This window comes from Columba livia, chromosome 7, assembly GCF_036013475.1.
Source record: "Columba livia isolate bColLiv1 breed racing homer chromosome 7, bColLiv1.pat.W.v2, whole genome shotgun sequence".
Lineage (NCBI taxonomy): Eukaryota > Metazoa > Chordata > Aves > Columbiformes > Columbidae > Columba > Columba livia.
In genome coordinates, this window is record NC_088608.1 from 30456851 (window position 1) to 30484817 (window position 27967).

Consider the following 27967-nt stretch of genomic DNA (forward strand, 5'->3'; position numbering starts at 1 on the left):
TACATTGCCAAAACCTGATAAAAGAAAATATAAATCTAAATGACATCACTAAACTGATCACACTATAAAGGGGTAGATGTATACATGGCTTAGATTACTTACCTCCATTTTGTAAAAAGTTAGTGTGTTAAAACACAACAGCAGATATCCTAATTATCACTCCCACACCAATGTCTTTCCTTTTTTTTTTTTTTAAACACAATGTAAGAGTTTCAGTTTTATTCAATTCTTCATCTCTTCTAAATGATATATAGAGCCTGCAGTCCAAAACTCAATCGTATAGAACTGCTATTAATAGGACCTACATCTTTAAGTCAACACAGTGCAGTGAATCACACTTTTTTTGAAGTCACTACCAGACACAAAGTGACGTTCTTTTATCCATCAAATTTACAGCAGGTAGAAGCAAGACTAATATATCTGACCAGAAAATGTCCAGGTGAAAACGTGCAAGTGTAGACCCTCAGTTGGCAACACTAGCCAAACAGCACTGGCACCTCAAGCGCTGGTGACATTATTACATTTTAAGTTCTTCCTCATCCTGGGAATCTTTTGATGAGATCCTTGTTCAAAACCAAGCTGTCCATAGAGAGAGCACATGAAATGTAGCAAAAAAAAGTCTTAGCTGCAGCATCTGCTTTGGAGATCCCAATGAGACACATTTGGATCGATACCTGAGACAGTCTCTTGCACTGCTTCAAAACACCAGGTCATGAGCTCATTACTTTTTGCAATCTTCTCTGCCAACTTTCAAACCCACTTGGCCTCTCCAAAGGTCAAGGCCTGCAAAGTCTGTGAAACACACACACATTTTGCTTTTGTACCAGCTATACAGAAGACATATTCTTTCCTACTGCCAAGATGCTCATTTTAAGCTTGTAATCTTTATCCTTGGGGGGGGAATTAAAAATCTATATATACAGTTACACAGATTATTAAAAACTGAGGAACAGAAAATTTGTGACATATCACTTCTATTTGTCACTGAAATCTCAATCCACCAAAATATTCCTACCAAACTTCTGCTTTCAAACAATCAATAAACCTCTTATGCAAATATTGGGATATATATCAGTTTTGTAAGGTAGCTTGGGGATTTAAATCTCAAACTGAGAGGGCCTCTGTTGGGAGAAAAAAAAACAAACACCCAAGCCTTGTTTCCCCTCACTTCGAGAAGCTGTATTATGTAGCTAATGCTTCAGATACAGGAGTTTTTTCTCCTCTCTCCTTTGTGTAACACAAGATTTCTTTGTTCTCTTTTATTGAGAGATTTCTATTGTTTCTGCATAAGTAGGACTTAAACTTCATGTACGTAATACTTGTTACTGCTCCGTGACACACCAGCCCCACTTTGCCATTTCTATTTTCTTCTTCACTATTATTCCACAAAACTAACCGCATTGCAGAGCTAACACTTGTGTACAGCTCTTGCCTTTTAGCTGATGAGAGGTGCTACAGCATTTTAAGAAAGCAAAGTAAAGCAGCACATGAGGGCATTATTCCTCTAAACACACTCTGCTTCCTGTTTGCAAATACAGAGCAAGCAGAAAAGCAGGGGGAGAAGAGGGGAGCAAGCAATTAAATCTCTGCACGTTTATGCAGCAAAAGGTGCACTAATACAGCCTTAAACAGTTTGCTACCAGAAGATACCCAACACTGAGTTCGCTTGAAAAAAAATAAAGAGTACACCAGCAGGAAGTGAAGAATTCTATTACAGTGCTAAACCAGACTCTGGTCTATGTGTGTTCTCCCATTCCAGATCTAACATGTATCCCTGGAATCTGTTATTTAATCTTTCATTTCATCGGTTTCCTTATCTATAAAATGAAGACCCCCAATTTCCATCAATTTCACATTGCAGGGCAGTACGTACTTCTTCCAAAGCCTCTATGTAGTGCTTACAAAAGGCATTGCAACAAAAATGGGGGTTTAAAACCAGTACAAGAGTACCGGTGCCGGAACAAAGAGTTCTGTATTCCAGAAGGTCCAAGACATCCATGCAGGATTTGAGACATTTAAGTTACCAGAAGATTTGGGGTATTTCTGCTGAAGACAATCTTCAGCCATTAAGAGGAGAGATCCCTGGGTTCCAGACAAAGATTCTTCTGCAAGAGCCAGATCCTTTCCTTATAATAGTGAAACTCTAGAAAAATGTGCTTTATGGTAACAATGTTTTACATGATTTGCTATTCTTATACTTTTTCTCCCCCACATGGAAAAGATCATGCAACTTTTTCCCTGCCTAGAATCTTGGCAGTTAACATGTGTAAAAATAATTCACTGGTTTATCATATGAATTTCCAGGTATTGGTGTCTCCTTATATTATGAGAAAGGCTTTTCCTGCTGTGCCAGGGTCAGGCTGAGATATAATGAGAAATAGATGTGATCAGCAAACCTCTGAACACCAACAACACAAAAGGAAAAGGCTTCATGTGCCCACTGAAGTACCCTTGAGAAAGGGATAAAGGCAGCACAATGCTGGGCTATTTTTTCCACTGTAGAACATGTATTTGTATTCCACAGAAAGCAAAGCTTTTTCTTTTGAACTTGAGCATGCAATAAATTGGGAAGAAAACTGTTGAATAAAAATAATGTACAGGATAGAAAATAGTAATCAAGAAGGAATCATGATCAACCATTCCCAATAATAGCATGCAGGTTAATAACAGGTCCTCTTCTATTTCGCAAGCAGCTGTAGGAAAAGGTGTTCATATTTAATCCTAATATATGTGAAACTCCAAATCCTGCCTAGGCAAGCACCCTGACCTAGTATCACAGATCAGGGTACTGCTTGAATTTGCTGCAGTCAGCCATATTAATTTATTTTCCTTTTAAAATGGCTGGTTTTATATTCTCCTTGTATTACTGAACACAAAGGAAGTTTACACCACTATCTCTAAGAGTGCTGGGCTGCTGTTGCAAAAACAAAACAACAACAAAAACCATTTCACATGAACATTAAGACAACTTAAGAAGTAGCACCAAAACTTTGAGGCCACCTTCCAATAGCTTGTAAGATGCATACAAGTTTACCCTGCTTCTGCTGAATTTTGATGTCATTTGTACATTTGTTTGTATAAGGTTATTAAAACAGCGAAATACATCAACAATTAATTTAACACATAGTCAAACTTGCCACCTATTTAAGTCCTGTCATTATATAGCTGAAGATTGCAATTTTAAGATTCCCACTGACTTTAGGAGACAAAAGTTTGAGAAAATACTCTTATGTCCACAAAATATAAAATATAATATTGTAAGACATGAGAAAAGAATAATTGTTTCTTAGTGGCTTCAGAGAACAATTACAATATACTCTGTAACTTGAACTTCAAATGCAGTTAACAGTAAATTATCTGGCCAATGATTAGTCCTACTCGAAATTCAGAGTCAATATACATTACTTGCAGTAAACACATTTGGGGATTTGGATGGTGGTGTTTTGCTTGACATTCATTTGTTTGTTTGTAGTTTTTTGTTTGGTTGTTTTTTGGTTTTTGTTTAAGAGTAACAGTTTTCTGCTCATATTGACTAACTTTTGTGGTAGTATTCCTCAGGTTTTTAATAATGTATCTTCAAGAACTCCTTCCTGCCATCACACCACATCTTCACTTTTTTCCGCCTTGCATACTTTATGACAAAAAAAAAAATCACATCTGTAAATTATTGTACAAGTTTACCACAATACAGCATTGATTTTTATATATATAATTAGAGGAAAACCCCATAATCTTACGGTGAGCAGTCATGTTCAGTAACACTATTTCACCTGAAACTAACACGCTGACTGCCAGATGTTATTCGCACTGGTAGTTCAAGTTTAAGCAGTGCTGCTCTGAGGAAGCTTGTAGACCTCTCTTTCTTCAGGAGAGATACAGTGGGTTTCTATCTGAACAACAGCTAGCTTGATCTCATTTCTTTCAGTTCTATAACAAGGCTGGCACACCTTTCTGTGGAACTGACCTCTCCCAATTCACAACACAGAATTTTTGAGAGAGGAGACAGAAAAATGTAACATAACCTAACACAGAGATTGTAGAATCAAATCCCTACACGAAATTTGTTTCCAGCCCAAAGAGTTCACACGCTATGAGCATGGTTGTTCCCAGTCCATCCTACAGGGACTCAAATGTCAGCAATTCCAGATGGTCAGAGAACGATACCCACAAAAACACTTATTGTTAAAAAGAAATCTTTCATCCAGCAAACAAAGACCTGCCACAAAACAGCTATTTCACAGGCTTTCTACTTAACACAGTGCAGAGGTGGCAGTCTTCTCAGAAACAGGGGTGGCAATTTTTATCATGCTACTTTAATTGCACAAAAAAAAAAGGCAGTGGAAGACTACTGAGAAAATGCTATTAAACCATATTTTTTTTGCTCTCTTCATGCTGTGAAAGGTCTGAAAGCAAATGAAAAATATATGTAACCTCATTTTTTTCATGCAAGGTGTTAGGGTTCAGAGATATGAGCACCATTATTATAGTTGTGTGTCAAAGTTAAATTTAAGTCAGTTTTAAACTTTTCAAACGTACCTGAAATGGCAGAAGATATCAGAACATAAGTTTCCAATACTTGTATTTTACAGTAGCTCAACGATAAATATTTGTGCAGTAGAGAAGTTTCCCAATCACTTTTTCAGCCTATGCTTCATGCCTTAGAGATTGTTATTTGTTTTTCAAGAATTATACTTGACCTGGTCTTTGTGTTAAGGTTGTCACATTAGGTACTCCACCAATTATACCCTGAGTATCTGGTACATGCCCATAACATTTCCCAAGTTTTGTTGTATGTCCATCTAGAGCCAGATGTCACAAAAGTCCTCTACACATACGAAAGCTGTGTAGTTGCTCCTGCATCATGTTTTGAGATGCTAGTGCACCTTTAATTCATTCAAATAAACTTGTTTTCATCTCCTGGGGCACAGAAAGCCAGCTGCACCACTGTACTGTGACTAGTGATAAGCTACAATATGTACGAGTGCCATAGTTGTAGTGTCAGCAGTTGGACTTGATGATCCTTATAGGTTCCTTCCAGCTCGAGATATTCTATGATATCTTTCAGAACATCTTCCAGTGGCAACTCTATAATACAGCATGAAAGAAACATTTCAAGACTCAACTAGTAAGATGCTCAGCAAGGACTAAATGGGCAAAGTTGAAAAGATAGTAATTACCATCACTTATTCCACTAAAATACTAATATTGCAGGTAATAACTGTATATCTATTAGGCTAGTTGTCTCCCTAACAAAATAATTAATACATTTTAAATTCTTAATTATGAAAGTGTCTGTGAACATGAATTTTTAGAAAGATACTTTAGGTCAAGATGTATATTCATCCTATCTCATTCCTACAATTTACCTTGAGTAAAAGCTGTTTGATGCTTCTCATGCTAAAGAGCCACCACATTTGCTAGAAACTGGAAAGCTGGCAAGTTTAAATAAGCATGTAGGAATAGCAACTAATGTATTTTTAAAAAATAATTCATCTTTAGCAAGAACAAAGCCTATACTGTTCAACAGATATGTAAGCTCCATTGTTAAGCCAATCATCTGGAAAAAATAATGTAATTAATATCAGACAGTTCTCTAGATTCTACATATAAGGTCGACCTCTGTGTAATTTTTACTTTATGACCTTCAATCTACAAATGAACATTTTCGTATGTTTACAAGCACAATTCAATTACAAAGAAAGAGAAACTGTGGCACCTAAAAATCAATAGCCCATTATAGTATCCTATGATGGGCAATTTTAATGGTATGTCATCTACTGAAATGTGATACTATACGCTATCATATTGCATGCTTGGAAAGCATCACAAATCTTCACTCAGTTCACTGAAGCCAGCAGGCATGATCTTATCCATCGGTGCAATCCTACACAGTAAAGAAAGAAATCGAATTCGCAAGCTTTAAAAAGAGAGCTAAGAGCATCCAGTGAGAAAGCCCAGTACAACAAAGCACTTGGCAGCTGAGAAAGCATGTTGTGCAAGAAGAAAAACTTTGCAAAGGCCTTTTTTTAAAAAAAAAAAAAAAAAACAAACTAGAAAGAGTAAGTTTCATTAGTTCTACAAGTTCATAGAAACTATGTCTGACTTCTGCTGCAGTCCAGATTGCTGAGTAATTTTTGAGCAAGAGACTGGAAACTGACACTAGTGGAATCAATAATGTATGTTATTAATATACTGGAAGTTCTAAACAGCTTAATAAATTCATTTTACAGTGCTTTGTCATGACAGCCAGTGTAGTCACCATGAATCTTTCAAGCCGGCTATACGTTTAGTTGCCAGGAGGAAACAGGAGTTTTGGCAAAAGAACAACCACCAGTTAGCATACTAGCACTCAATAAAACTCCCCCAAGTCTGGGCTCCAGCTAAAATATTCAACCATAGCACTTTATCTGATAACCTATTTTGAACTATCTTAACATTTCAAAACAAATAGTCTATTATTAATAACTGGATAATTCACACTACAGAACGATCATTCCAAGATCTCCATAGACAGCCATTTGTCAGGTTATCCTTGCTTCATGTATTCAAGGTTACCTTGTTAACACCAGAGGGCTGGAAAGCTCCTTGAAAAAGAAAATGGCGTTTTTTTGAACTTAATTCTGCAACAAGGGACAAATTCTCACAGAACACATAGGGCTCTAAAGGCAGCTAAACAAGATGCTAATCAGATGGCTGACATACACAATAGAAAAGAAGAAAAAGGAAAAAATCATTGAAAAGTTGTCTGTTTTTCACACTGAAAATTCATCCCTACAATGAAAGATATGTTTGTAAGTCAATTTCTGCAGTACATATACTGAAATCTGATGTGATCAACAATTGGTCAATTTATCCATCTCAAAATGGAGATGAGTGAATATTTGTGAGATTTTAAACAAAGTTTAAGAACTATTTAATTGAAGCAGTACTTAGAAGTCTGAATTACTCATGAATTACTCATCCTTTCTTCTTTTATTACAAAAACACTTCAACTAAGAAACATTTCAGCACTGCTGTTTACTCACAGGACTCTTTATGCACCTCCTAACTACAGTATAATGAAGATACCATATTCCATTCAATATCAGTTAAACCTCTCATTAACGTTCTGAAAAACTGCCACATGGTGGAGGCAGATGTCTACAACTTGAAATGAGAGGCAGAGATTATGTACTCTTACATTTGACATTCATTTTATGTTAGCATACATGTACTACTCAGATGTCATTCACTTTGAAAGTTACCAGAAAGCTAAATTGAGGAAGGCTAAGAGGAAAAAGAAGAAAAAAGAAAGGACAAAAACCACCACATCTTCAAGTTATAAATGTCTTTGCCAAAAAAAAAAAAATATCATTAAAATTTTAGTGAAATTACCACTGAAACAATACTACAAATCCTTCTAGAATTTAAAACTATGCAGATCTATATTCTAGAAGTGAATTAGATCCCTAAGTAATGTGCTTGTGACTGAGGCAGACAACCGAAAATAAGTACTCATGACAGTAATGCCATAATCCTGTGAAAAACGTAGTCCACAGTCTTATAAGAAAGCCCATACAACTGAAACCAGAACTGAACTTCATGAGTATGTTATACAACACTGGCTGAAGTCTGTAACTTTGGTTTTAATGCAAATCACATATCTAGCTACAGCTAGAAGAGAATCCACCTTCATTGCAAAGCAGCAGGTACATAGTTAAAGGAATGGGAAGAACTGATTTTTAAATGCAATGCTACCTAACAGTAGCTAGCCTTAAGAAGGTTTACTTGAAGACTTTTCTAGTGTTTCAGAGATTCTCCACATGTGTACTTCTCAATATCCTCTGCTCTTTCACACATAGCCCTTGTACACTCATATAATTTGTAACAGTATGATCAGGAACACATTACAAAAAGCTGTGCAGTGGTTTGTGCAGCACGGGACCGCAAAGTTCTCACACTTAGTAAACCAAAATCATTGATACCAGGATTTAAACAGTGCATGACACAAAGACAACATATTAAGTCTTACCAGCAGTCCAACTTAGCACAGTTTTAAATCTGGTACTTATTGGAGAAATAGGTCAGCCAAACTACTGACTTTAGCTTCAGACTTCCTTGATCTGAGTTCAATCTTATTCTTCACTATTTCACTAAACTAAATCCTATACACATCATTACAAGTCTGAAGTGCACCAGAAGTACATTTTGCCAAGCAATTAGAGAAACAATAATTTAGCTGAGCTACCTATTTTGTCCGAATTCATCTGCATGACAAATTTTTTCACCAAGAAAAAGCCAGATGTATCTGGGAAAGCAGGTTCAGATATTAAATAGGTTTGAGCAGCTCATTTTGATCAAAAGTAAATGGATGAGTAGCAACCAATATTCCAAAAGCATCAGCCAGCAAATACAGTCAAATGCATCTCAAAAACCTCTGAATCTGCCTGCACGTAGGTTACTGCTAAAGCAAACAACGAAGCACAAAGTGCCCTGAGGTAGAAACCCAACTTCCCACTAAGTGCTTCGGGGATTTTAGTCAGGGCTATCTCCAGCTTAATCCTGTAAACTGGATTCCCATTAGCATCTGAGGGACATTAGGCATGCTCCTGGACTAATCTTACCATCTTATTTCATCCAACAAGTAGAGCTGAAGAACTCTTGAAACCACACTGCAAAGAGAAGCAAATGATGGAAATCTGTATGACTGGAGATTCATCTGACAAACATTGACCCAAACTAAAATGCTGATGTTGACTTACACTAACACAGCCACAAAAACAAAAAAAGTAATAGTTGCATGTAGTTTCCAAAGTACTGGAGAAAAGATTGCACTCTTCCCAGATGAAGGAGACCTTTATCTTGAAGACTATGAACTTACATGACACATCATTACTTGAGAGGGTCATCTCCAAACGAAAACTTCAAAGTGGAAGTATTTTTTTTTAAGTCATCATTCAGACGATACTTTAGAGGAAATTTCTTAGAAGAGTATTGAAATGAAAGCAGCTCTGGTTATGACACATTTTTCTGTTCAACTATTTCAACCCAACATTTTAGAATGCTACAGTTTGTTACCTGTTAAGTGCACACTACCGTAGAATACCCATGGAGATGACATTTAAACATTGGCTAGTTTTATAAGCTAGTTGGTACTATTTCAGTAATAATCAGCAGCATCTGCTCTGCTAATAACCTTTTAATAAACATCAGGCAGCATCATACTTAAGAGTACCGCAAACAGTTTTTTCTAACAGAACTCATACTTGTTTAAAAAACAGCCTAAGAAAAACTTAACTTTATTTAGCTTTATTAATAAAATGAAGAGTTAAAATGTTGCTATGACATTTAGAACATGATGCCACAGATAATTATAAAACAGCAATGAATCCTAATAAAATTACAATTATATTTACTAAGAACAGTCCCTGACTCTGAGAGCCAGCTGTGCATAGTGTTCTTCCTGCAAGGAGCCCATCATCTTTCCAGGAAAAAAAAAATAATTAAAGGCATCAGTAAATAAAGTCACCATTTTAAACATTTAAACTTATTGGGAAGTAAGTCACAGAAAATAATTACAGAGGGGAAAAAAAAAAGTCAGTGCTGTTATTTTTTCTACAATCATGCAATCAGAGCACAAATGGGGAAAAAAAGCACTTATATTTACACTTACTCAGTTTTTAAAAATGTGTGTACATAGCCATTGTTTAAAGTGCAAGCTACATGTCTGCTGAATTAACTGAAGGCATAACAGGTGAGATGGAAGTTAAAATACTGCCACCAGTAGTTATATAACTAACCACGGATGCCAGTAGCATATTTCAAACCCTGGCCAATTTAGAGCATTACTTCCTCTTGTATATTACCAGCCGAACATATATTCCATTGCTTTAGATACAATACTTTCATCTTTCTTAGGAGTTTGTCTGTCAGAAACCACCTAGAAGGCAGGGGGAAATAGAGAAAAATAAAGAGAATCAGTCAACATATAGTTAATTCTTTTTATACTAGCCAGGTTTGTTTTTTTTTTCCAAAGTGCCAACATATTTTGACAAAATACATTTGAAAGACTTTCAAAACAAGCCCTTAACCCCTGGAAAAGTGACAAGTCATTATTACTTATTACTATTATTTTAGAGACCAAACAGACTGAGTTTGTACTTGAACCATGCCTTTCAAGAAATGACAGAAGATAAAGGGTAAGGTCACATTAAAGTTAACGTGTGTACAGCCTCATACAATTAAGGGGAGTTATCACAAAGCAACACATGCTTCTCTTTGCCTTAAAATACCTGATAGTCACTAGTGGAAGCTTTATATGCTGTTACAAGAGGTCTCATTGTAGAAATCCTTGTAGTATTATTTGCAGGTTGTACTGGTGTGCCAGTGGATTTCGTAGGTGGAGTGAAAACTGCAGATATTGAGGATGTAGAGCTTCTTTCAAAGTTTTCCATCACACTCTTAAAAAGAAGGTTAATGTAATGTAAATACCAAAAAGCAGTATTTCAACCTTTATTATCTAGAATTGTTTGATAAAATACGTTCACATCTCCAAGTCAGCAAAGACCACAGACAAATTGCTTGTCAGTACAAAGCACTACCAAGCATTTTCCTCACTGTGATCATCTGTGTGGTGGATGATGCCATCGCAAAGCAGTGAAAGCTTTCAATCTGTTCACTGTATGTACTAAATGTCAGCCAAGTTTGAAACAGTAAAGAGAAAGTAAAAAATGTTAAGACTTGCAGCAAACTTGAAGTAGTAACTCTTTCTCAGGCCCAGCTGAACACAAGCAGCATAACATTCTGTTTCTAAATAATTCTAAAATATTCTACCTGATCTATACGGGAGAGTCTCCAACCTTTTACCAACTTGCAGCATTTTGCTCCGATTCATATATGCCCAGGAGTTTCTCCCAGTCCCCTTGGCAAATGCTGGAAAAGGAGTCAGAAGGCTCCATTTTTGTAAGCTTATGTTTAGAAGGGAATGCACATAGAATAGAAGCAGCAGCAAGTGACTTGATGGGAACAATGAGTTCCTCAAGAACTCAAGAGAAAACAAGACTGGGGAGACTCTATTTGCTGCATTTAGACTCAGTGGAGCACAGCATTCAACCAGCCTAAAGACATCAGTAGTTCAGAAGCACATCTGGCAGAAGATGGCTATCCAAAATTCAGGGTAGGATTAGTGTCCAGTGTGGGTGGCAGATGACTCTGCTCAACACAAGGGGAACTGACTGCTACTTTTAAATGAGAAGACTACACACTGATGTAAAATCCATCGTATCTAATTTCCAGTTGCAAGGAAGAGTTTTACATGCTAACGCCAAACCCTGCAATGGATGTCTCCTGAATCTTCTCTTGCCTCTAAAAATACATGTTCATGATTATAAGTTTATTTATTGATATTTGAAAGTGGACACTATTCAGAAAAGACAGAGAATTAAAAAGCAACAAAGATCAGATACATAACAATTAAATTTCTTAGACCATTACTTCTGGATTTTCTGCTTACAGGCAATTCAGTCCTTGATACAAACTGGACATCAAAATAGTCAACAAGGCAGGAAGACACTGGAAGCCATACCAGAAGCCCAAAAGGGAAAGGGGCACTGACACCAATTTCTTCATTTTAATCAGTATAAGAAGTATTTTGAACAGATAAAAATACTCTTTTTTCTACAATCATGCAATCAGAGCACAAATGGGGAAAAAAAAAAAAAAGCACTTATATTTACACTTACTCAGTTTTAAAAAATGTTGTGTACCTTGCCATTGTTAAAAGTGCAAGCTACATGTCTGCTGAATTAACTGAAGGCATAACAGGTGAGATGGCAGCCTCTAAATGCCACAAATTTCAGTCTAGGAAACTCTTACCTCAATCATCCCTGATGCTATGGTTTCACTTCATATCTTGCACAGCAATATAATCCTGTGCCTTATAACTTCCAAGCAGCACTGAGGCTTCCAACAGCTATCTTGCCCAGTAGGAAATTTTTTCAAGTACTTAAGAAAAATTCATGTAATGTATAATAGACTATACCTATAAAACTTGCTATGCTTTGCAGTTCAAAAAGAAAAAATTAAAGAGGTCAAGGAAAATAAAGAGGAAGCCCAAAAGCAGAGTAACTTATATTGAAATAAAAGCAGCTGTTAACTTACTTTATCTATACAAGGCTTGACACCAATCATAATAGATTCACCAAAAATTCTGCCATCTTTGCTTAAGGCTTTACGGGCTTGAAGCTTAGACTGGTATCGAATATGCATCCAGTTTCCTGTGTTGGACATCTGTATGAGATTAAGTGACAACTGTGAAATTCAGCCTTTTAAAGAATGTACCCAAAAGTTTTCAGAAGTAAGTCTCAAACTAAGACATACCACATGCTTTAATATGTTTCCATACTGAGCAAACTGTATAAGAATATATGAAGCAGATTCCTGAGGAAATCTGAAAAGCAGAAAAAAAATACTCAAAAAGTTATAATGAGTAGTTTAAGAATTTCAGTGCTAAAATACAATCCTTTGAAGGATTTTTAGAAAAACAAAAGAGACCAGTGTGTTAATATCATTTCAGAAGCAGTGACTTGAGGAACATTATCTTCTAGGCATGATTACTTTACCACACACCTCAATGGTAGAACGTTGCCATTCAAATTTGAAAAAACTAACATGCAGCTTAAGTTAAGGTGCTTCACTAAAGTTTGCTGGCTTTAACCACAGATTTATGTCTGCAGAAGCCAGGAATTCCAGAGAACAGCAATGTCTGAACACTTCTTTCCATATGTTCTCAAGACTTCACCCCTGATTTTTTTTTTTTTAATACACTGGAAGTCAACTTACCCAAATACAGTTACCCATGTGTCATCGAGTTGATCTTCTGAAGTTAGGGAATCACCCTGAGTATAAAAAGGATCTAGCTGAGCAGGAGATAGAGTAGTCTTCTTAGGCTGCCCAATACTTGTAGGACTGAACATACTTGAAGCTGTTAAAATGAAATGGTATTGTTTAGGAAATTACTTTTGCAAGACAGGTAAGCTTAAGAGTAACTTCACCTGTATATGGAGGAGTTTGATGGAGGTTTATTTAAGGACACAAACAAACAGTAAGTCAATCCAAACTTCACATCTGCAAGCACGCTAATAAGTTTCATGACTAGCAATCTAGATTTCTCCTTGGCCTCTAAACACCAGCAGCTTAATACAGATGGCAAACAGGAACAAGACAGCAGAATTAAGCTTAGCAAGAAGCCATAGGTTCATACACAAGATAGGAAATCTATGAAGATGGAAGGTGACCCACCAATCTCAGCTGCTTCACTCAAGTGCAACCACCTCTGTGCCAAGTTCAATAACAAATTTCGAATAAGGAATAAGTTTATTGAAATTCAATCAGTCTCAGAGTGGAAAAGTATTTCCTATTCCCATCCACATACCTTTTGAAAAGCTTGTAAAAGAAGATGCAACTCCTTTACAAATTAGCAAGTAATTGATACAGCTTGACCAGTTATAATTTTTGTGTATTAAGGAAAGCACTAAGTAGATAATATAATTTGACAGGACATCTACCTGTTCCAGGAGTTGATGGCATAGTTCCAACCAATGGGCTCTGTGTTAGAGAAAAGCTGCCCTGCATTAAAACACAGAAAGTAACAAATCATTCTTATAGGTACTCTTCTCAGATCAGAAGAGATAGGGACAGACATTTTAGCAGGGCTTGTTGTGACAGGACAAGGGGAAATGGTTTCCAACTAAAAGAGGGAAGATTCAGGTGAGACATGAGGAGGAAATGTTTTACGAGTGGTGAAACACTGGCACAGGTTGCCCAGAAAGGTGGTAGATGGAGACACCCAAGGCCAGGCTGGACAGGGCTCTGAGCAACCTGATCTAATTGAAGATGTCCCTGCTCATTGCAGGGGGGGGTTGGACTAGATGAGCTCTATATGTCCCTTACAACCCAAACTGTTCTATGATTCTATGATTTTCAAGTAACTTAAACATCAGGCAAGAATACTGTTTGCCTTGAGTTACTCCTAACTTTAAGAGTAAGAACAGATATTTACATATATATTTAATACAAGCCTATTAAATGTTATTAACAAAAAGTTATTTGGTAATGTTTTTACATTCTAGCACATAGCCCAGCTGATAGCCTGGACATCCTGTAGGCCTCAACTACTACATTCTGGAATTTCCAGTTGATTACTAAGCTTTAGAAGAGCGTGCAGTTAACTTTCTTTATCTGGGGCTTAAATGCAAATATCCCACATAGTATGGGAATGTAGAACAAACTACACATGGGAAGCGCCACAAGCAACAAGATTCAGGTACTGTCTACAATGTTTTACAATCTAACAGGAATGAGCTACTGATACACAGTTAAGTTTATTTAGTTGAGCTTTAAGTAATAAAATGGAAAAATCTGTTACCTAACATCAATCATACACTTTGTGAAACCAAGTACCTTTAGGTATCAATACTCAGAAATATTATAATTTAACTTTTTCAAAATAGGCACCTCACTGTTGCTGTGGTATAGTATTTCACAAATTCATGCGCACGGAATGGATGTCACTAGCAAAAGTTACCAGGATCTGATTTTCACTAAAAGACTTCAAAATTATGGGAACATAATCCCCATTTGTGTTCTTCATCACTGAATTACTTTCTCTCTCAACTACTTAGTGCAACTGCACTGAAGGAAAGGATGCTTCAAAGTTTTAGTTGCTAGTAGTTTTCTTTTTAACATAGGATGTCTATATCTGAAACAATTTTAGTGTATTTTTAGCTGGAAGCATGGCATATTTTAGATACAAGACCAAACTGGAGCACCAGGCCTAGCAACATGTGTTCTGATAGCTATTTAAAAAAAAGAAAAATATCCAGCCCTTTAAGACAGTATTGGATTATCTCTTTCAAAGGGAATCTGAACTTTTGGAATAAACTTTTCAGAAGGCAACACTCAATAAAAAGACTGCTCATTCAATGAAAGGCCTTCTCCTTACATGAAGGAAGCATGTTCACTGAAAAAGAACCTACTAACACTTGACTGCTCAGTTGAAGTAGAGGAGATTACAAGAATGACCTTCCAGAAATGTTACTGTTGCTCTTTCAATTAACCCCACCTGCTTGTCCAAATTTTTATTAGATATTTTACTCAGCAAAAATTCCTTCTATTTCAGTAAGCGCCCCTATTGCCCACTAGAAGAAATTATAACATGTATCTGGACCCTTCTGGCAATCAGCAGCACAATAAATCTGCAAGGTGGAAAGCTGTAACAAGCCTGCATTTGTCTTGCACAAACCATAACAGCAGCACAATTTGCATTTTTCCTTCTCTACAGTATCGAAAACCAGCAACAATAGAAGACAGCTCCATGATGGCAGCTCTCATTTAGAATACAGAGGAGCAGGCACACAAATCAAGCAGAGTAAGCAACAGCATGATCTGAAGGCTCATCCGTCACTTTGCCACAGCAGTTTATACAAATGACTTCATGAATTTACTGAAGCAGTAAGCTACTTCACATTTTCTGCTAAAACAAGGACGGTACCAAAGCCACTTACTGGTCGTCTTGAGGTTAGTGGTGATGATCCAAGTCCAGGACTAGATAATTCATCATATATGCTTCTAACTGGTGGAGCACCACTTTTATCCTTATGCGTAGGAACTACTGGTTGTGGGGGAGATCCTCCTGCAATTAAAAGGAACAAATGAAGAGCATGAGGAAACTTGTAATTTCAGTCACTGCTACTTGTTCTTGAAACTTCAACAGTAAATTCAGCCATGAAAGACTGTTGATTGTTTCACTGGAGGTTTGCAAAACCATCAAGCCTAGCAAACTATTCAGGTTTGAATATTCTACATAAGAATAGCACATACATATCAGAAACTGCCTCCTTACACAAGTATCATCTCTGCTTAAGCCAGTATATTTGCCACTTTCATGCACTTGTTCCTTTCAAGAAGTTCTGAGTATAGCTATACCTTCCTACTTTAAAGCAGCTTAGCAGTGTATTTTAACTGTTTCAGAGACCAACTTCCCTGTAGCAGAGATGCAAAAGCAAGGTTTTAAAGACTTGATACATACTACATGCTAAAGAACCACACCAAAATGCACACAGACATTGCACATTCCCACTGTCCAAATCCCTTTCCTTCCCATATGATTCCACATTAAATAAAAATCTAAGCCCTTGAGAGCAGGGACTGGCTTGCATTTAGACAGGATCAAGTTAAGCCAGTTGCTTTCCCATTTTGTAGACTTTGAGACTTGCAATATAACAAACTGACTGAAAGATCTTGACTTACCTTCAAACACTTTGTACAGGTTTACCCCCATCTTCACCCCCCAAAAGCAGTTTGATCCAAGAGTTTTCATTTGCAAAAAAAATTTGGAAATTAAGCTTTCCCAAAGTACTTTTCAATCCTAAATTCTGAGCTTTAAGACTCAGCTCTGAACTGTTTACCACACCCAAAAACTGTTACAGTGTATTATATAACGCACTCTCCCATCAAGGTTTTCAGTTTAAGTGAAGTACTTAACCACACATTTTGGGACATCCGTGTTAGTATCTTATTGGTTCCTTGTCGCTAGAGTTAATACTTTCAGGCTGTAATAACACCCTTTAAAAACAATCAGGTGAAATTCACATGATTATTTTCGATTTCATAAATATTTTCCTAAGAGGCTTGTATTTAAAGAAAAACTCAAAAACAAATGCAAGAAGCAGATCAGCAGACACCAATCCTGCTTGAAGTTGAAAGAAAATAATATCTAAAGTTATCTTGCAGTACTTCTGCCCTCAATTTCTCCTTCAAAATTACTAGCATACTATCGGATATGTAGTTTATTTAGCCAACATTACCCATGACATTAAATAAATCAGTGAAGCTCTAACTACTCACTCATACTTCTAAGAGAATAGGCATATATAACACTACCATCCTAGAAACATGGGTTAGGACTTTTTCTAATCGGATCAACTAGGTGATTGGAAAGAAGAGCATTTAAAGCTAGGAAAAGTCACTACTCCAACCCAGTTACAACAGATGTCAAGTCAATACAACTACTAGACACTAATTAAGGAGTATTTTTTAGTCTTTCTCCATCCAATTTTTAGAAGCCTGAGTGAGTTTTTTAGCATTCATTGCAAAGAAATCAGCAACTTGCACAAGCTGCATTTAGTTTGCCAGGAGACATCTTTGTTTGAAACAAAAGGAAACATTGATAGTTGTATGTGCCATTGACTTGTAGAAGGCTGTATAAATTGCTTTTATATTAGGAGTGGTTCATATTACCTTACCCATAAAAGCAACCTTTCCTGGTACCAAAACTGCCATGTTTAAAATGTTTATTAAACTTGCCTACTTTGAAGAATTTAACCAAACTCCACTGAATACACTTCAGTTCACTGTTTATTCTGTGAGTTGAGTTCATTCATAGCAAGTTATAAAACTACAGAAATTCAAGTCTGCAACAGTCATGTAGAGCAATAAGAAAAACAAAAATTCTACTTTCACAATGATTGCTCAGAATTTAACAAATTCTGACCTGCAAGTAGCATAGACCTCATTTCCATTACACCAACTGAAGGGCCGCTTAATGAACGTGGTTGCGGAGTCACTGGAGCAGGTAAATCACCCATTAAGAATCCAGGAAGAAACTGAGCACTAGCTCCCGGTTTTGGAGATGTTGGGGAGCCAAGTGCCATCGGCTCAACTCCTGTATCAACGAAAACAAAATTTAAAGATGTGGAAGAAGCCAAGTGATCTCACCTTCTCCATTGTTTAGTGGTCTATTAAGGAAATGTAAAGCAATATACAACAAGGGACTAAGAAAGTTCTAATTACTTATTTTCCAAGTAAGCAAAGTTTATCACAACCTTGCATTTTTAGCAACTGCAAGAACTGCCACACACAAAAAAAAAAACATTCTTAAAATATACTGGTTTGGTTACGGCTGGATTTCAGGCTTCACTGGCAGCTTTAGGTTTGGTGTTGTTTGAAAGGCGTTTCTTACACAAAAGCCAGGAGGTCCCGGCTGGACCCTCCTCCCCGGCCCAGGCCCCGCGGCCCAGCGCGGGGAACACACCCCGGCAGAGCACGGCGGGCTCCCGCCGCTACAGCAGGGCTCATCGCACCCCGCAGCTCTCCTTGGAGCTCGGGGTGCTCCTGGACCGATCGTATAGCGCGGGGCACCGGCGCATCCCCGCTCGGTTTGCCCCCACGCCCCCTTCCGCCCTCCCGCAGAGGAACGTGCTCCTTGGGGCGCGCACTCCCACCGCTCACTTCGAGCCGGCGGCGCCCGGACTCCCCCCTGCCTGGAGCAGGAGACCAGCCCCGGGCCCCTTGGCCGGGCCGGAGGGGCGCGGGCAGCGCCGGGGGGACGCGCCGCGCAGCCCTGGCCGGGAGGCGGCCGCCTCTGAGGCGCCTGGCGCCGCCCAACGGCTCCGCACGCGCCCAACCGCCGCACAGGACGGGGCGCGGCGCGGCCCAGCAAAGCCGAAGGGGCGCGACGCCGTAGAAGGGGAGCAGGGGGACGGTACAGCTCACCTGCGGGCGCCGGCTCCATGGCGAAGGCGGCCATGTCGGCCCGGGCGGCGGGAAAAGGCCAGCGGTAGCTACACCGGGCGCTTTCAAACGGGACGGAACTTCCCGCCGCCGTCACTTCCGACCCGCCCCCCCGCCATCTTGTGAGCCGCCCCAGCGACGCGGGCTGTGACGTCACAGCAGGGCAGGGCCCGCCCGCCGCAGCCGCCGCGCAACCTCACTGAATCATTTATCCAAACACAGAATTCCTTTTATTTTATTGTATATTAACATATCAAACCGTTTATAACTGTCAGGAAGGCCACAAAAGCATTATGAAAGTATTTTAGTTTTTTTAAACGTGACACCTGAAGACAGCAATTCCATCCCGAGCTCGGGCAGGAGGGTCAGTTGCCGGTCACGTGACACCAGTTCCTCAGACACCATGTGGAGCACAGTGAGGGGACAGCAGCTGAAGGCAAAGGCAGCAGCAGCCAGTCAGAGATACGTTGTTACAAACGTTTTTCTTATCACCACCAAAATCATCTTAAAAAAGCCCCCGATCCCCTGGCTCCAGCACTTTGAAAATATCATGTTAACGCGCTTCAAATCACAACCTGATGAGAAACAGTAGAAAGAAATGAAGCATTAAAGCATTTTAAACCTCTGCTTCCATCAAAAAAAACATTGGTTTTAATTTCCAAAAATATTTAATGGCTGGCTAGCCCACAAAATTCAATAAAATCCTCTGCAGTTGCAATTTAAATTTAAAATCCAATAGAGGTACTTTATTATATGAACATTTTATTATCTAGATTTTACAACCAACTAGAATGCATAAAGATTCGGTTTACCACTTAAAAGGGCAACTAATCTCAGTTGGTTTCCTTTCTCTATTGCCTGCATTCTCTGACGGTTCAATAAAAGAAATCATTGGGGTTTTTTCTAATATTGCAAGGAAAGTAAAACTTCATCTTTTTATTAATGCTCTAGGAAGAGCTGCTTCTTGGGCAAAATAATCTCTGAAGTCAGTGGAATACCATTTGGCCTTTAGACTACATGCTGAAAATAAGGAGGTCAAAGGGGGGAGACACAAAAAAGTGCGCAGAGAAAGACTTTAAAATGCACATGTGAAAGGGGACTGCAAAAATGACAGTACATCCAACATCTGTTACTCTATAGTTTAAACAGATTGCTTAACTTCTCCCTTTTGATCAGTCATGATCATTTATGCTTCCATTTGCCTTTATATTCTGTTCTTGGTACTTGTGAAGCTGCTCCATGAAGCCAGGATTTGGACAAGCCGCAGGCCTTGCACTTTTCACCAAGGAAAAGGCACTAGCAAAACTCAGTCTTTCTGAATTCATCAGAAAACCAGTGACTACTGCCGCCGCACGGGAGACTCCTGCGTTGCAGTGGACCAGTACCACACCATCCTTCAAGAAACAAACGTAACATTAGTTGGGATATTCATTAAGTAGATAGCCACAAGTAATAGAAACTTTACATAAAAATCTATTAAGAGTTACTAAAAGTTCCTTGCTGAACTCCAAGCAAATATTTCCATATATAAGTAACTCTGAACACAGATATATAAGCCCCAAATTAAATATTTTTATAACCAAAGCCACTTAAGCAAATGCTTCACCTAATTCATACCTTAGAACTAAAACACATTCTTCTGTCCCTTTCCCCAAGATCTGGAAGTAGCCCCCTCATGTAAAAAACATGGGATACTAAGTGATCGGATCTAATTGGGTGCCGATTAAAAAATAGATTTTATTTGCAATATAGAAAGGAACTTGGCTGTATCTTGTTACCAGGTTAAAAACATATCAAGGCAGCAAACAGCTAGGCACAGTGGCAGATATTAGAACACCTTGGCGTTTCAGTCGCACGCTTCTTGTGTACTCTGTAGTTCTTCAATGAAGATTCTGGGTAAGCAGGACCATGCACAGGAACAGAGAGATCAGAAAAGGTATCGTGTGATTTGCAACAAATCTCTATCTCCCCATCATACCGCTGGTACAACTGTAGTGGTTGGTACAGCTGGTGTAACTAAGATCCCTTAACTGGGGGACAAAGGTGCAAAATCCAACACTACTGAACCTCCCATAAATTCACAAACATGTCTCCTGGCGGTTAAAGTCAGGCTTATCCTGAATTACATTTAAAATTAATGTTTTCATCCTACTTAAGCATTTCCCATAAAACCTTTGAGACACCTGAATGACTCTTTAAAAAGACACTGCAAGTTTCATTAAGGAAAAACAGGTCTGAGTTAACACACAGACAAGTAGACAATCTAGTGTAGCCCAGGTGGTGTTTGCAACGCCCAGGCCTTGTGATGGTGTCATGTTCGTACTGCAGACTATGACCTGGAAAAGGTTTGGTCGAAATCTGCCAAATGCCACTTCCACAAAAAAAGGCCCTAGCATATTCTGAATAAAGATAGTGAAACATGACACAATGTGCTCAGATATCTGAGGCTAAATGGATATCATAGAATAGTTTGGGTTGAAAGGGACCTTAAAGCTTATCTAGTCAAACCCCTGCAATGAGCAGGGACATCTTCAATTAGATCAGGTTGCTCAGAGCCCTAGCCTGGCCTGTTTCCAGGGATAATGGAGCATCCAGCACCTCTCTGGGCAACCTGTTGCAGTATTTTACCACCCTCATTGTAAAAAATTTCTAGATACAGACAGCTTCCTCTGTCTGACTTCAACAGGCACAAATTACTCCATGGACATTTTAACTACAATGAAAAAAAAACCAAAACCAACAACCTTGTAACCACCAGAGGTCCTTTCCAGGAACTAGGGGACTTATTATACATTGCAGACCTGGGAGTTGCAATTACCTTGTATGTTAATAAACACACAAAGCAGGAAATGGTTCTTGCTCTAAAAGCCTTCCAGTTTAAATAAGACAAAGAAGTATGAAATTGACTGTTATTATCCCCATCAAAGAAATGCCAAGCTGAGACTAGAAGAATGGCTCGTTCAACTTAATGGAACAAGATTTCGGCAGAGGTAGGAACTTAATCTAAGTTCCTGCGTCGCAGCACAAATAATCACAACACTACAATGGAAATCACATCCCCTCGCATTGCCTACTGCAAATTATAATCTTCATTCCCTTTCTCACATTCACAGGGGCATGCCTCCTGATCACAGAGAGTGCAAAGCACATTTCCACATGTTATTTCAGCTCACTGATAAAGTGCCAGTGGTGACCTGAAAATCCACTACCTCCTTTATAAAAATGACATTAAAATTATGAAATCAAAAATATTCTTTATGCAACTGCTAATGAAGAAATTGCTGAAGTCTATCCACTGTAGATCGAGTGAGGTTCTCCTTCCCCTCTACTCCGCCCTGGTGAGACCACATCTGGAATATTGTGTCCAGTTCTGGGCCCCTCAGTTCCAGAAGGACAGGGAACTGCTGGAGAGGGTCCAGCGTAGGGCAACAAAGATGATTAAGGGAGTGGAGCACCTCCCTTATGAAGAAAGGCTGAGGGAGCTGGGGCTCTTTAGTTTGGAGAAGAGGAGACTAAGGGGGGACCTCATTAATGTTTATAAATATATAAAGGGTGAGTGCCATGAGGATGGAGCCAGGCTCTTCTCGGTGGCCAACAATGATAGGACAAGGGGTAATGGGATCAAGCTGGAACACAAGAGGTTCCGCTTAAATTTGAGAAAAAACTTCTTCTCAGTGAGGGTGACAGACACTGGAACAGGCTGCGCAGGGAGGTTGTGGAGTCTTCTGCTCTGGAGACATTCAAAACCTGCCTGGACATGTTCCTGTGCGACCTCATCTAGGTGTTCCTGCTCCAGCAGGGGGATTGGACTGGATGATCTTTTGAGGTCCCTTCCAATCCCAAACATACTGTGATACTGTGATCACTGTAGATCTGAAGTACTTTTTACTGATTTAATGGAGTTATTTCAGACATAAGATACCATAATCAAGATCAATATTTAGCAGTGGCACTGAGGGTAAAAAATAAGCATTGATCCTTTTTTCTTTCTTTGTCGAATTTGTGCTTTATTTCCCTCTTTCACATTTCTTTAAAGTTTTCTTTTAATGATTTCTGTTGTACATTGCCAAAAATTATATAGTGATAGACCCAGAATAGACTTGAAAACTACTGAACATGAATGAACATGAGCAGTAACATTTAGCCAAATTTAACACTAAGAATATTTATCTTTCCTTGCTAAACCCTGTTGTTTCTTTATACAAAGATTAAATTGATATGTAATTCTTAACTAATTTTGTATTGGATATGAACACTGAGTAAAAGCGAGAAGCAGATTTCAGATACGAAATTAACCTCTATTTACCAAGAACTCCTTGCTCTGATCCTGATAACATAACCTTTGCCTACCCAGAAATGGTCCATGCTCTTGCAAGAACTGCTTAAGATTCAAGAGCAAAATGTTGTTTTAAAATTTATATACAGAGGGAAGCAAAACTTATTAACAGAAAGGGTTATCAGGCATTGGAACACGCTGGCCACGGCAGTGGTGGAGTCACCATCCCTGGAGGGGTTTAAAAGACATGTAGATGAGGTTCTTAGGGACATGGTTCAGAAGTGGACTTGGCAGTTCTGGGTTAACAGTTGGACTCTATGATCTTAAAGGTATTTTCTAACCAAAATTAGTCTATGACTCTATAAAATCACCTTCCACCAAGATAAAAGATAAAAGGTGATTATACAGTGGTTATACACAGTGGGCAAAAAGCCTCACTGAGTAAAGAAATGAAAAAGCAGCATAAAACTTTTTATGAAGAGCCATGGTCTAGTGTATTTCCTTAGGGATCCACTTTATTTTACAGGGGTGCCAGGGCTTTTTCTTTATGAGGGACAGGGGGAACAATGAGGAGAAATGTTCATAAATGAGCTAAGATTTCCTCCCTGGAAAGACAAGATTTTAGAGGTTTTATAATTAGATATTAAACAGAAAGATAATAATAAAAAAAATCCCTCATTGATAGCACTATGATCTGACATGGGTCACCTAACATGCCAAGGAAAAATCTGCCTGCCAATGTGGACCCTAGAAGAAAAGGTGAGCTCTGATCAGTATCAGAGTTGGTACTATAGTTTCCCCAGACTTGAGCCATTACAGTTTTAGAAGAGTCAGTCCTTTTACAAGCACCAGCTGGCAGTGACTTACTGAACAGTGCAGGCTTTACTTCCATTCTCTAACTCAAGTGCTCTCATTCTCCTTCATTAAGTTAACCATGTTCTAGTTATAAATTCTCATGTATCATGCTCTCTCACCAGTGAACATCTCTCCCTCCCCCACATTAGGAGATGAATCAGGAGTATCTCTTCATGATTACTTAAACAGAAAAGCACTTCATGATACAGTTTATTATAAGCTCTTTTAACACTATTTTGACAAAGCAAATAAAGTGATTCAAACCATCCAGCAATCTGTCTCTGCATAACTATCATCACATGCTTCAAGTGCTGATCCCAGATAACATCTATTCCATCAATTACCCGCTCTTTTACTCAACTCTCCCATTAAAAATACCTTAATATTGCTCTAAGTTTGCAAGAAAACTCCTTAGCTTACAAAATAGTAACTGGAATATAAACACCAGCAGCAGAAAGCAACACTGCAGTTATGAATGGCAAGTCTTATTTAGAAAGGAAGTGGAAACCGTAACTAGAAACCTTGAGAAGGTCATTAAGTGAGAATGCATATCACATAGCTCGTAAATGATAAATGAGAGAAGGAAAGAACATTGTGTGACACAAAGAAAGCTGGGGCAAGATTATCTTATTTTATCCCAGTCTATGTAAATAATAAATATGGTAGATATGGCAGAATAACGTAAAGTTTGATTGTCAAGTCATAGAGTTCATCCCAAAGCAATGTTTGTCAGTAAGCCTGAATTTAACAAACAGGAGTCAGGGATGGTCCTGGCTACAGACAGGTCTGCCAAGCAACCCCCGGAGTCCGTTCACCCTGTTTCCTATGTGATGTCTCTTTCAGGATTTTGTTAGCAGCTAAAAATCACTGGTTGGCTCAAATACTACTAAAACATTCTCTGACAGTCTTGGTATATAACTGTGTGTGGATTCACAGCTCAATGGGTTGCATCTTCAATGGATGATAAAGCACAGGGATGGTGGATGGCTGCTGAGAAACCACACAGGTCTAAAAAAAGCCCTGTTAGGCTTGATTCTCATGCAAAGCAACATCCCTCATGGATAAATTGTAAAAAGTAAAAGAGTTTCTACTTTTCCCTCTGTCATATGTAGTTACTTGGGACTTACAATGATATTTCATTATCTAAAGTCAGACACTGTTCCAAGCTTCAGTGAAGATGCATTGCTGTAAAACATACGATACAGTCATTCTAAAAAAAAACAATACTGGAGGGAATGAGGATTAGCAGTCATGCCATGTCTCTAGGAATGCTTAGAAATAGCTTGAATTCTCTATTTAAAATCAAAATGGTCAACGGCAAAACTATTATTTTGGTACCATACTTTCTTTTGACAAACTAAGCTACTTTCCATTTTAAATAGGCTAATAAATAATCTAAACAGAATAACTAGTAGCATTAATTATTGATCTACTGTACCTGGATCTTGGCTTCCTCAATAAACTCAAAACATTCCGGGAAATAGGAGGTAATATCAGTTTCTGGGAGGTCCAGAATAGAAATAGTCTTGTATATAAAGTCATTAAGGAAGGCATTTTGGACTCCATATGCCACATTTAGAATATGAGTAACCTAAGTCAATAAAAAAAAAAAAAAAGGAAAAATGGCATGTTCTAAAGACAGCAAGCAAAATCAGCAGTAGCAAATGTGGATTACTCATTAAGTGTACACAGATTGTAACTTACAGAACTGTATTGTCCAGTTTTCCATAGGTATACTGTCTATGATAGTTTGCTTTTCTCCAAGCAAAATTCTACTGACCGTTAAAGTACATTATGCTAAAATTCAGGTTTTTTTGAGAGGAAATTAAAAGATCTGTGCTCAATTAAACACATACTAAAGTAAGGATATTCAACAGAAAAGGGAACTGTCGGTGCACAGATGGAAAACAAAAGAGAAAGCAATAGAAGTAAGAGCACAGACCACCCAACGATCCCCAAAATTTCAAGCGTGCCCTAACCCATCCTCTTATTATTCCTCCTGCTAAGTGACCAGTGGCATCTACTGGAGCAGAAGGATTTCAGAGTAAATTCTACTTGCACTTGGCAGACAAGACCACCTCTGGCCCCCCGCCACCTTTGTTCTGCTCAGGCTACGGCCAGGACGTGCGTTATTTTAACTTACAGTGAAGTGACATTTAGATGGCACCATGTGTCAGACTGGTGCACGCCCTGTCCTGCAGAAGCACCACTGTCCAAAGGCCTTAACACCCCATTACTGTAACAACGAAGAGTAAAAAGACCAAAGTTGGGGACAGACTTAGAGCTGCTGTGTTGTTTTTCTTGTTCCATCAATACCCATAAGGCAAGGAGGTCTGATGCTGCTTAGTGTCCAAAGCTGAAATGCATCTGGCAACTCAGGGATCCATTCCAGAAAACAGCTCTGAACAACCATTAGTCTTGCAGCCAAGTATTTTGTTTTCTTGTGAAGCTCGCAGGCATCCAATCTATCTGCAGATGGAGCAGCTACAAGCTCTAATGGTAGCAGCCTTTCAAAAGTGCCAATTAATATATTTTTTTTAAAGTTACTTGAGATCATTTTAGCCTTTTTAACATACAAACCAAACCCACAAACAAGCACTATACGAGATTCTTTGTTTTTTTTTTTTTAATTTCCATGTAACGTTACCTTGTACTGTTTCAGCGTTTCCAGGTCGTGAGCAGCATCCTGCGACCCTGAGGAGAAAGGGAGCCGGTTGCCGCGCTGAACCCCTCCCCGGCCAGCGGTCCCGGCTCCGCCGCTCCGCGAGGGTCCCGGGAGCCGCTAGCTTGGCGGGCCGAACCGCGGCCCTTCGGGCAGCAGCGACGCGCCCCCGTCCCCGACGAGGCGGGACAAGGCGCGCAGCCACCGCCGGGGCCTGCCGCCGCCTCCCGGCCCTACTCACCCAGCAGCAGCCAGGGCTTCACGACGCCGACCTGGAGGTCGGCACTCAGGTCCTGCACGAAACCGCCCCCGGGTGCCGCCGCCGCCTCCTCCTCCACCTGCAGGCAGGCGCCGCGCCACGTCTCGATGATCCTCCTGCCGCTCAGTGTTGTCACGCGGGTGCGCTGCTTCCGTAGGTTGGCTTTGGAGAAGCTGCGGATCTCCTGGGCGAGGGAGTGCATGGCCCGGGCACCGCTGCCGGCACCGGGCACGGCCGCGGGCACCACCCGGGCACGGGGCACCACCCCGGGCACCACCCCGGGCACCGGGCACCACCCCGGGCACGACCGCCCGCCCCGCCTTCGTCCCGCCGCTGCGCCTCGCCATTGGCCGAACGCGGGCGGCCCCCATTGGCTGCCGGCCCCCCGGGGGCGGTGCCTCGGCGCGCAGTGGCGGGGCGCGGGATAAAGGTTCCCACGCCCTCTTTGTTCACCTGGAACTTCGGGGGGTTATTAATTCTTTGTTTGTTTTTGTCTGCCAGTAAAGAATGCAGCAAGTGTAACTAAAGCAGCTTTCTCAAATGTAAATGCCTCTTTCTGAAATAAGTACTGCTCTTTCGAAAAAACAAATGGTGCAGTATTTCCTGTCTGACCGCAACTGGGATTTATTTTGTGGGAAGCATGGGAAAAATATTTTAGGCAGCTAAATGGAACCTATTAGAATTAAATAGCTTGCTTTTGGGAGGGTTTGTTGAGGTTTGTTTTCTTGTGTTGGTTGGTTGGTTGTTGTTTGGTTTTGTTGTTGTTTTTTGTTTGTTTTCCCAGAGTCATTGGTTTGGTGACCAAAAGCTAACCAAAATCAGCCTCTCCTGTTTACCAAAGAGGCAAAATAGAAAGTAAAGGAGGGCAAGGTGAGACCAGTTTTTTCCTTATTCCCAAACTGCTCAATGCTGACGTTTTTGTGTTCTCTATAGAGTGTAGTGTTACACAGCTAGTAGGTAAGTGTGTGAAATTCTTGTTTGTGAATTTAAATGGTAATACTGTTAACTTAAATTGTGCCAGAAATACACTACAGTTTTTTAACAATCCTCCATGCCTGCTTATAGAATAAGGATGTATTACTACAGTACTTCCCCTCTGATGTTATAATATTTCACTAACCTGTGCTGGCAGGATATGGTGACTCTGAAAAGATCTTTCTGATAATTCCCTAGAATGCAGTACAGGATGAGGGTGATTTAGTTCCATGTAAAGAGGTCTATGAGTGCCTTGTCAATTCAAGAGGCAGAGAACAGTGTTGGGAACATCAAGAGCCTAATTTATTTCTAGGAATGCCAGAGGCAAACTTCTGTCAGGAATTAGAAATAAAACAAAGTCTGTTTCTCACACTGTCTGGAAAAGCAAGAG

At 39.4% G+C, this 27967-nt stretch overlaps 2 protein-coding genes across 4 annotated transcripts; both read right to left on the bottom strand.

Moving 5' to 3' along the window:
• Positions 1-9272: 9272 nt before the first annotated feature.
• On the bottom strand, positions 9273-19068 carry NUP35 (nucleoporin 35). 3 transcript variants are annotated; one of them, XM_005501703.3, is made up of 9 exons: positions 18876-19068; positions 17531-17701; positions 15543-15670; positions 13545-13605; positions 12820-12961; positions 12358-12427; positions 12139-12267; positions 10272-10439; positions 9273-9919 (listed from the first exon to the last, which is right to left on the bottom strand). In XM_005501703.3, the coding sequence occupies exons 1-9, from the start codon at positions 18952-18954 to the stop codon at positions 9842-9844; spliced, it is 1026 nt and encodes a 341-aa protein (XP_005501760.2). In that variant the 5' UTR covers positions 18955-19068; the 3' UTR covers positions 9273-9841. The 3 variants fall into 3 exon arrangements, with proteins under 3 accessions (XP_005501760.2, XP_064925037.1, XP_064925038.1); XM_065068965.1 differs by lacking the exon at positions 18876-19068 and adding an exon at positions 18532-18696; XM_065068966.1 differs by lacking the exon at positions 18876-19068 and adding an exon at positions 18268-18333.
• DUSP19 (dual specificity phosphatase 19) lies at positions 18757-26934 on the bottom strand. The gene is made up of 4 exons (XM_065068968.1): positions 26584-26934; positions 26328-26374; positions 25119-25271; positions 18757-19943 (listed from the first exon to the last, which is right to left on the bottom strand). Exons 1-4 carry the CDS (start codon positions 26801-26803, stop codon positions 19722-19724), a joined length of 642 nt encoding a protein of 213 aa, XP_064925040.1. The 5' UTR covers positions 26804-26934; the 3' UTR covers positions 18757-19721.
• Positions 26935-27967: the final 1033 nt, after the last annotated feature.

Coding starts and splice junctions, on each gene's coding strand:
- DUSP19 (XM_065068968.1), bottom strand. CDS start 26,803: ATGCACTCCCTCGCCCAGGAGATCCGCAGCTTCTCCAAAGCCAACCTA. Junction 26,375..26,583: donor GAAGCCCTGGCTGCTGCTGG/GTGAGTAGGGCC, acceptor CTTTCTCCTCAG/GGTCGCAGGATGCTGCTCAC. Junction 19,944..25,118: donor TTGAGGAAGCCAAGATCCAG/GTACAGTAGATC, acceptor TGTTTCTTGAAG/GATGGTGTGGTACTGGTCCA.
- NUP35 (XM_005501703.3), bottom strand. CDS start 18,954: ATGGTGTCTGAGGAACTGGTGTCACGTGACCGGCAACTGACCCTCCTG. Junction 15,671..17,530: donor GAGGTCTATGCTACTTGCAG/GTCAGAATTTGT, acceptor TTTTAATTGCAG/GAGGATCTCCCCCACAACCA. Junction 13,606..15,542: donor CACTAACCTCAAGACGACCA/GTAAGTGGCTTT, acceptor GTTTTAATGCAG/GGCAGCTTTTCTCTAACACA.